At 41.2% G+C, this 10,407-nt stretch overlaps 1 protein-coding gene across 1 annotated transcript in view; it reads left to right on the top strand.

The window, feature by feature from the left end:
- The first annotated feature begins 7,100 nt into the window (after positions 1–7,100).
- Positions 7,101–10,407, top strand: part of zanl (zonadhesin, like) — a 34,676-nt gene continuing 31,369 nt past the window's right edge. The window contains exon 1 of the mRNA XM_029526970.1: positions 7,101–7,167. Coding sequence (XP_029382830.1) covers positions 7,101–7,167 — 67 coding nt within the window. The remainder of the gene's footprint in view (positions 7,168–10,407) is intronic.

The raw sequence follows: 10,407 nt of genomic DNA, 5'->3' as shown, positions 1-10,407 counted from the left end.
GCCCCTGAGTCAATTAGTGAAGTGAGAGAAAGAGACCCTGCCACAAGAGGGTGGCATGGAGCTGAGGTCGGTTTGGGGGAGAAGGGCTGACTACACAGCTCGACAGTATTTCTCCCACTACTGATGAGCCAGATCTTTTGCTGGACGGATGGCACAGTTGGCAATAAAATGACCAGCTTGGCCATAGAACAGACAGGTATGGGTTTTCATTCTGCAAGCTTTTTCCTCGGGTGACAGATGGATGCAGTCTATTTGCATGGACTCGGGACTACTTGACATCTCCTGGTGAACCTCGCGAGGATTTGATACACCACAGCGTGGACCGGGGAAAGTTCGCTGCTCCAAGTGGTAGGAGGAGGGAACAGCAGATTCAGCACACCACAAGGAAAGTTGATCGCTATCTTTAATGGCTGATTTTATGACCTCGTCCAAAGTCGCAAACTCACCCCAGAGTGCCATCTCCCTAACGACATCACGGTTGAGCCCGTTCTGGCCCTGTATGGGATGGTCATACACCCGTCTGCAGACATGGCGAAGGGAGAACATTGCTCAAAGAGGGCATTATAGAAATTAAGAGGACCCTCCAACAAGTTAACAAGATAAGCTAGTTTAGCTGCTTCACTGAGGCAGAGACAGAAGGCAGATGGCGGGTATAAAGATTTTTATTACAGGAGATAGTGCGAGTCAAATGAAGGGGCAGATGATGGTTGGAGGAGTGTGGCAGGCAGGAGGGCAGAGCCGAGCTGGAGGTAGCCAGGGCAGGTAGCTGGAGTCAGGGTGATGGGTGCAGGTGATCCTGGGCAGCAGAGAAACAGGTTAGGATCAACATGCAATTTGGCAGACTGAACAGATAAACTATAACAATGTTTTTAGGAGCTGGAAATGGAACTAACTGTTGCAGAGTCAACAATCTAGCGCTGACTAACTGAAGCAAGGAGCTTCAGTAGGCTGTGGCTGATCACCCGTCAATGACACCTGGGCACTCCAGCACAGCAGACTTGCATCAGTAATTAGCTGCAACCTGCAGGGAGGGGGAGAAGACTAGGAGGCAGAGAGCATGACAAATGATTTCTTGTGATTATTAAAAATGTCTATATGCCACAAGAGGCAATATGTACAATTTTATTGAATGGGCCATTTACGCTATTGTCACCAGCAAAAGGTATTTCAGTTCAGCATTTTCACATTTTTCCTTGGTATGGCCATACAGAGGCAAAGCTAAATGTATCTTACATACTCACATACTGTATTTCATTTACTTTTGTACACAAGGTGAAAATTTCTAAGTGAACCTAGTGTAAATAGCAACCAGAATGACGATTATTACCACAATTGTCTCAGATGAAATGTTACAGTTTTACACCTCTTTCTTATCCGTCACACCCTATTATAAAATCTGGAATCTCCCTCCTCCACCCTTGATAGTCAAGTATGTGACTAATATGTTTTAATGGCTGAGATAAAGCTGTTAGCAGGGTCAGGGTGTCCTGGAGTGATAATTGTAGGTGTAAAATGATTATGTAACTATCCAACCGGTTCCCTCCCTTCTGTCACGTTGTTGATGTTAGAGGGAATAAGGAAAAGATCACCACTTAAACCTGAAACCTGGCTTCATCCATCCATGCTGACAAGAATTTAAAATACAAATGGAAAATAACGTGTGAAAACAATTGCTGTCAGTCTAACGAACACATGAGGTTAATTATGAAACAAAACTCTCGGTGGCTCTCACGCTCATTTTCTACTGCTTATCCATAAGGGTCATGGGGTGATGGAGCCAACCCCAGCCAACTTTTCTGATGAAGGCAGGATACATGCTGGACAGGTCGCCAGTCTATAACAGGAACAACACAGAGACATACTGAGACAAATAACCACTCACACTCACGCCTACAGGCAATTTACAGCTATGGACAACAGTCTTTGGACTCTGGGAGGAAACCAGAGTAACTGGAAGTGAACATGCAACTCCACACAGAAAGGCCCCAGACTTGGGAATCAAACCTTGTTGTGAGGCAACAGTGCTAACCACCATGTTGCTGTGCTGCCTGAAACAAAGCTGATGAATGAATTGCATCCATGATCAAAACACAGGGCTTTTAGATTTAAGCATTTTAAAGCGTCAAAGTGAGTACTGAGCAGTGTTGCGTGGTTTCAATTAAAAATTAATATAGAAAAAGTTTGATTAATTAGAGATCAAAAGAGAAAATATTAAAAAAAAAAGATCAAGTCATGTCAATTCAAAGCTATTTCTATTTTTTATAACAGCAAACCATAACAGAGTTACATGAAGGTGCTTTACAGATAGAGCAGGTCTAAACAAAAAGGACAAAAGCAGGAGCAAGGACCACACAATAAAGACAAAATCAAACATACACAGATGTAACCAGGTATCATGACTAATACTAAATACTACTAAAATTACCACTAGTTAATATTAGCAGTAAGTAATAATAACTGAAGAAGTGATAATGGGAAATAATTAATAGTCTTTAATGATAACTAATGGTAGCTATTAGAGCTGCAGGTGTCGCACAGAGATGATTCACCACCTGCAGGATGAGGACCAATGTTTGCCATCCATCAATCCATCTTCAACCACTTATCTGAGGTAACAGCTGTAGCAACGAGCCCCAGACGTCCTTTTCTCCGGCAACCTCGGCTAACTCTGACTGGTGTATCCTGAGGTGCTCCCAGGCCAGTGAAGAGATATAATCTCTCCGCCTGGTCTCGTGGTCTCCTCCCAGTTGGACTTGTCAGGAGAACCTCTCTGGGGAGACTCCCTGGTGGCGCCCTTAGCAGATGTCTGAACCCCCTCAACTGGCTTGTTTCCACACAAAAGAGCAGCGGTTCTACCACGAATCTCTCCTGGATGAACAAGCTTCTCACCCTATCTCTAAGGGAGACCCCAGCCACCAGAGATGTGCAGAGAAAACACATTTTGGCCGCGAGTATTCACAATCCTGTTCTTTCAGTCATGGCACATTGCTCATGACCAAAGGTGAGGGTAAGAACGAAGACTAACCAGTAGATTGAGCATCAGACTTAGAGGTGCTGATCGTTGTACCTACTGCTTCACATTCAGCTGTGAAATGATCCCGTGATCTCTGTAGATCCAAGAATGATGGCACCAAAAGGACATTCTTCAGCTACTGACCTGCAGCCCTTTCTCACCATCGCTATGCCTCAAAATCCTGTCCATTAATATAACAAGCAGAATAGGAGACATGGCCCAGCCCTGGGGTAGGCCAACACTCACCAGAAACGAGTCCGATTTGCTGCTGTACCCACACATCGCTTTGGGCATATAGGGATCAAAAGTCCTTAAAAAGTGACCACAAGTCTCCCACAGCACCTCCTACAAAACATCCCTGGGAACCCGATCATGTGCCTTCTCCAGATCCACAAAGCACATGTCACTGGGAGATTGCATTCCCAGGCCCCCCAAAGGATCCCTTGGCAGGCCCGAGCTGGTAAAGAGCTAGTTTGTTGTCATCAGTCAACCAAGTCTCTAAAAATCCTAAAGGATTTCTTCTGTTGTTCTAGAAGAGTTTTATAGACATCCTTTTGCTGATTAAGTATTTCATGTGCCTTAGTCACGGGGATAGAATCATCAGGATTCTTGTTGGAATTTTTTTTTTTGGTGGCATGGCAAAATGTAGATTGGGTCCAATGAACAAGAAGCTTCGGGCCCAGTCAGCTACCTAGCTCTGGCTAGTGTGGGCTTGCTTTAGGTACTGTTGTCAGCTTTTCGCCTGGTCACAGCTGCAGCTAGCTATGACTAGCTAAAGCTGGCGTTGACTGCTAATAATGTCTCAATGAATTGAAGTTGATTGAATTGAAGTCAAAAAAGTCAAATAAGATTGGCATGGAATGTAAATTGCTATTTTGAGGAGGGATCCAATATCAAAGTTTTGTCTGTAGATACAATTGCATGATTTGACCAATATATAAAAATCAGCAATAACAGAACACAGGCAGCTGAACCAATGGCAGCCAAAGCTGAGGTTGTGTCAGATCTGTTGTACATGTTTAATGGTCCCGATTATCTGATGTTGCCTTGCTCTTCCTCTCTTCAGAACCAGTGATGATCCTCATCCCCTCTACATCTCTTTGGTGTTGTTGTGCTGCAGCTTCCTCTCTACTATCCTTGTTTTGATCTAATCTTTGAACAGTGTTTTCAAGCTTCTCCCTGTCCACAATCCTGGAGGCTCCTTTCCTGGTTCACAAGGATCTGGCCATTTCTTGTGATACAGTTTTTTTCTTTTTGTTGTTGTTGTTGTTAGAAAGCTGCGTCCTTATTGGTATTCCAGGGTCCATACAGAGTGTAATCACAAATGTAATCACTTGTGCTGTCAATCATTGCATTATTGTTATTGTTCATTCATCATCTGTGCACCTGAAACAGTCTTTTAGATATTCACTGGCCTCTAGGGTTTTGAACCTGAATAAGCTGGTGGCTGCAACCTGGCTCAGTCCCCAGAGTTTGAAGGAAGACTGAAGGTAACACTAGATCATAATCTGATCTATAGAGCTCATGCCATGTCCTAATAGGCATTTTATAATTGGTTGTTTCAGTCTGTTTGACAAGCTTACCACAAGGCACTGGGATTGTATCTGATGCTTCATGAGATTTTGCCCATCAAAAATTGATTACATACAGCTCATTCTTCCCTTCGGGGAATGAGAGTTCAGGATTTTCTGACAAGAAAATGTTTTTAGTCAATTCATAAAAGATCCCAGGGATCTAGAAGAAAATAGGATTGTTTTGAAGATTGCAAAGTTGTTAGGGGTTCTTTATGTGTTGTAGCTAGAGATAATATTGGTATTCAAAGTATTTATGACTGAATGATTAATATGAGAGACACAGCATGTGGCATAAACTCTGACTCTATCATCCACTATAAGAGGCTTGCTCAAATTAGCCAAGAAGACATTGATGGAGAGCAGTGTTAATTGAGTAACTAGCTACCTGGTTATTAATTATGCTAGTACCCTACTCGCCTACCATATGTGATCAAAAACAGAGAGGTCAAGTTGATTATCGGTTCTATTTTACAATATCCAAAAAGCTATAATAATAATAAGAATACACATCAGTTCATCAAGGATTAGAGAGATAATGTTGCCTTGAATGGATAACTGCAGTTGCAGTTTCTACAGGCCTATATATGCAATAACTACTTTGATGTGCAATAATCCAGTGCAATATTCTACATTCAATATTCTAATTCAATATGTAAATAAACTGCTCCCTTATTTATCACTGTAGATACAAGAAGAAATGTAAACAAATGTAAATGTATTATGTATTATAGTGTATTATATATTTTATACTTTCCTACTTCCTAAGACTTTTAAATGGAGCATCTGTAACGAAAAGCAATTTCCCCTTGGGGATTGATAAAGTATTTCTGATTCTGACTGGGTAAGTTCAAATTCATGCCAACTGATAATATATTCTGTGGCAACTTTTGTGTAGCTGACTAATCTATAATTGGTCTACAGACATTATATTGGAAAAAATATTTGAATGATAATAGGGATACAACTTCATATATAGTCTTCAAAAAGAACAACTATGGTAATGTGAAAGTGACAGTTGTTTTGAAGTGGGGTTGTTGAGGTAGGCTCCTTATACATGCAATATCACAATATCAGTAGCATACAGCAATCAGCACTCCTTCAGTTTGCCTGAACCATCGATTTAATGGGAATATGAAGCTGAGTATAGTAGAAGCATACCGTCTACTACTTATTTTTGATATTCATGATATATATTTTCAGACATCTCTGTAAGGAAGAATTGGGCATTACAACTTGTAAAAGATAAAACGTGATGCGTACAGAAAACCTTTTACCTATGAATGTAAATATTTAAATGTGAGTTTTGTGTTTAATGAACATGACATCAATTTGTGTATGAAAACATTTTGTGCTGGAGGACTTCAAAGGAAGTCCTCTAGTGACTTTGTGACAATATAAAATGAACCTAGAAAAATCTGAAATCCTAAGAAAGTACGCAAAATGAGTGACATAATGTCAATGAGTGCAAACAGACATGTTCCACAGTCAAAGGTTGACAACAAGATAAGATAAGATAAAATAAGATTATTTCCTTATTAGTTCCTCGGGGGAGATTTTTTTTCATTACACAGAAATAATTCAAATGGCTATATGAGAATTTTTCCCATGTTGATCTGAAGTTGGTTCTGCTGACACCAGTCCACAAGTTGTTTGTACTTCCTGTCATCCCCATCTGTGATGAGGCTGACAGTGAGTCATCAGAGAACGGTGGACGGCGTGTGGATTAGTCTGCAGTGTAAAGGGTAAAAGAACAGAGCCAGGACTGTTACCTGTAGGGCCCATGTACTGCAGATGACTGTAGGACATGCAGTCCTGTGCCCTCACGTTCTGTGGATGATTTTTTAGGTAATCCAGGATCCACAATGTGAGGAGAAGGTCCACTCCTGAGTGGCCCAGCTTGTCCCTCAATAGTGCAGATTATATTGTGTTGAAATCAATGAAGAAATTAGTTTTCTCCACAGGATGGCTGGGGTCACCCTTCAGCTGCTCCTTTGTGTGGAAAAGAGTCAGTTGAGGGGGTTTGGCCATCAGATAAGGACGCCTCCAAGGCGCCTCCCCATGGAGGTCCTCCTGGCATGTCCAACTGGGAGGAGAGATTATATGTCTTCACTGGCCTGGGAGCACCTCAGGATCCCCAGTTCAGAGTTAGCCAAGTTTTCTCGGGGAAAGGGAGCCTGGAGTTCCTTGCTAAAATTGTTACCAATTGATGCAGCTTTGGAATAGGCAGTTGAAGATGGATGGATGGATGAATTAACTCAACCCAATGTTAACACAATAAATCCAAAAATACCTTTGACTGTTATGACCCCAGTTTCCCTTTTTTGTGTGTGTATGTGTTTTGCAATTTTTCATATTGGGTGGTTAAAGGATGAGCTTATCTTGCAGTGTCTGGTGTATTCTGCTATTTCTTTTCTCAGGGCTTACTCTAAAAGGTAATCGAACATCTTTGGCATCTAACTAACATTGTTTGGGTTCCGCGCATGCCACCAAAAATTCCTCTATCTTGTCATGGCATGGACACATGGCCCTCTCAGGGTATCCTGTGGCATCAAGGCATGGGCAGTCAGTCCATTGGGCCCTGTGGGTTTCAGAATGACACCTACAAGCATCTATTCTGCCAAGCACTTCCTAAACTACTAAGGTGAATCTTTATCTTATCATCCACCAACTCTAGATTGTATTACTTTAGCCTCCAGTTACACTGTTAATCCTTCATTCAGCTGGTACCGCTTATCATGGGGTTGGCTGGAACCAATTCCAGCTCACATTGGGCAAGGGTGGGGTATAGCCTAGACAGGTTGCCAGTCTATCGCAGGGCCAACACATACAGACAAAGAACCACTCACACTCACACCTATGGACAATTCAGAGTCAACAATCAACCCAAACACACATGCCTTTGAATGGTGGGAAGAAAACAGAGCACCCACAGGAGACCCAAGCACTATGAGAACATGCAAACTCTTGTTGTGGTCCAATAGTACTAACTACTAGTAGACTAACTAAAGAAAAAGGGATTGAACTTTAACTTTTTAACTGTAGGCTTAGGGTGAGGATTAGGGCCGAGGAAGGTTTTAAGCCTGATCTTGAAGGCTGCAAGAGTCCACTCCCTGATACTTGGAGTTGGTTCCATTGAAGACGAGCCTGATAGCTGAAAGATCTGCCTCTCAATTTACTCATAGAGACTCCAGAAACAAGTTGGTTCCATAGAAGAGGAATCTACACCCAGTGAGAGTGCCCTACTGGGACAATAAGCAAACAAGAGCTCTCTGGGATATGATGGAGCTTGTTCATAAAGAGCTTTGTATTTTCCTTTTTGTTTTTTCTTTATTTTTTGTCTGCACCACCACACCACAGGGTGTGTCAACGTTTTATGATATTGATGCACTAATAGTCTTGCATTTAAATATTTTATAATTTCAGTGTGTGTGTGTGTGACCATTGGACAGGGGAAAGAGAGTGGTATTGGTAGAAACTAGTAATGTGAAGGATTCTGTACTTTTCCTGTCACCTAACTCAGGATTATGAGAGTCCAGATAGGTGAAGGCGTCCCAATAGAGGAGTCGAGTGAAAGATGGGGTACATAGTGATGGAAAGAAAGAACAGCTCAGCCCAAGTTTGGCAGGATTCATCAATTCACCGCGGCAGCCACCGTGAACCAACACAGGCCAGCCATAAAAAGGCACCCATTGGTAACTGTTACCAATTCTGTTTCTGTGATAACCTGACTTAATTTCTTCTGAAGTGAATATTCAAAAGGAAAGTTGGTTTGATATGAGATACTCTCAAAACTGACTGAAACTCTACAAATGGGTCATTCCTGTCCGGGTCTAAATGTGATGTTCTGTTTACTCTTTTATTTTCAAGGTCAGTTTGGCTCCCCATGTCCTTTGAAGCTCCTGCAGTCCTGATTGTCTAATGGCTTTCACCTGTGTTTCGTTATCTCTCCTGCAAGAGTTCTTATAGTCAGTGTCTTCCTGTTGTTCTTTGTTAGTTGTCAGTTCTGTGTGAGCTTTGATGCATTTTCCCAGTGTACTCTTCTTGTGTATATGAACCTTTTCTGTTTTTTAAGCTTTTTCTTTGCCTCCCTTCTTGCCTCCCTTTATCTGAGTTGACTGCCGTTTGTGTACTGACCCTTCTGGAATTAAAGGGCCCTAAACCTTGGAATTCTCTGTCTGGTTTGGGAGTCCACCATTGTGCCTAATAATTCATATGCCAATGTTTACATTATTTGCTTGCAACTGCGTTTTCAAGAATTTTAGAAATTAAAACGAAGTTAGTTATGAGTCCAAAACATCTGGATCAATATTAGGTTCTTTGAGGATAGGTTTAATAACTGAAATCTTGAAAGTCTGTGGTACATAACCTAAACTCACATTGATCAAATCCAGAATGTCCATGTTAATAAGAGGAAAAACATTTTTAAATAGCCTGTTAGGTATTGCATCTAAAACTGAAGTTGATTTAGAAGAATAGACTATAGAAACTCCTCCCCTCCAGGCTCCCTATTCCATCAGGTGAGCAGTTCCTTAGTGCATCAGCTGTGAATGTTCGTAGAAATCTGCAGCGCATCAAGCCCTGCAAAGCAGCATGCTCAGAAGGGTGTTGAGATTGTTCTCATGAACTCTCAGAAGTATGCAGACATTAACTTCTAATTCTCCCAAGCAAGTGGTGCAATGGTGACTTGAAACTTCCATCATTATATCCCAGTGCCCAAAAGTGCAGCAGCAAAAACCATGAACAATAACCAGTACTCTACAGGAAGAATGGCTCTGCATCAGACGCAGTGTCATAAGTTATTGACATTGCTCTCAACCCTAACCCGTAGGACCCGTAAGTCCTGCAGCTTTTGTTGCACTTTAGTTCTTTGTGTTTTTTTTGTTTTGTTTTGTTTTGGGGTTTTTTTTGCGAATAAAGTGTTGCTGCTCAGATTAAAACCTTCCCTTTGCAACTGGGTCGTGGACTTTATGACACTCCAGCTGCAGACTGTCAAAATGGCATCTTGTACTGCCCATCATTCCAAATTCTGATTCCCACCAAGGATGTTTCCTGAGTCCCATGCTGTAAATGCTATTCCTAAAAACAACTGCTCAGCCGAAAACACAGGCAGCCTTATTGTGAATTTGCAGATTTCACAACATTAGTGGGAATGATTTGTTATAATATGCTATGATATGTTATGAAATAAATCTGATTTGATTTGATTTTGATTTAATATCCTTTTCTGAATAATGAAAGTGTTGTAAATAAAGGAATGTGTGTAACCGATGATGTTGAATTAGCTTTTGTAATATTTTTATAAAGAAAACGTAAGTATAAAAGAGAAAATTAACTGATGTTTTTGTCCAGTCATGACATTTTGAATAGAGTTAAACTACCTCTGTCACACTGCACTTCATGTCTCAAACAGTTTTGCCGATCAGGTTTACTAGATCATACTTGATTGTGGTGAGTTGCTCTGTGGTACATTGGTATGAGTCTACTGTTTTGACAGTTTAATTGCCAATAAAAGACACAGCATATTTAGGGCAAATTTTTGCTCCATAATAAATAAATAAAAATATGAATGATGATCTCTTTTCACACACATACATATATACAGTAGATGCTGAAAAAGGTGTGTTCATGTGATTATGCTTATTACACAATAATGTTTTACAGTACAAATTCTTAATTGTAATATAGTGTTTGATGGCATCCCCGCCCACCCTGTGAACTGGTGAGAGGTCAAAAAGCACACATACACATTCTCTGATATGTCTGTAAACCACACCGAAAGGGAAACACCCTGCCCCTATCACAGCAGTTATTCATTTACAC

The sequence above is a fragment of the Echeneis naucrates genome, chromosome 18 (genome assembly GCF_900963305.1).
Source record: "Echeneis naucrates chromosome 18, fEcheNa1.1, whole genome shotgun sequence".
Lineage (NCBI taxonomy): Eukaryota > Metazoa > Chordata > Actinopteri > Carangiformes > Echeneidae > Echeneis > Echeneis naucrates.
The sequence above is the reverse complement of the archived record's forward strand: the minus strand, read 5'-3'. Positions and strand labels throughout refer to the sequence as shown.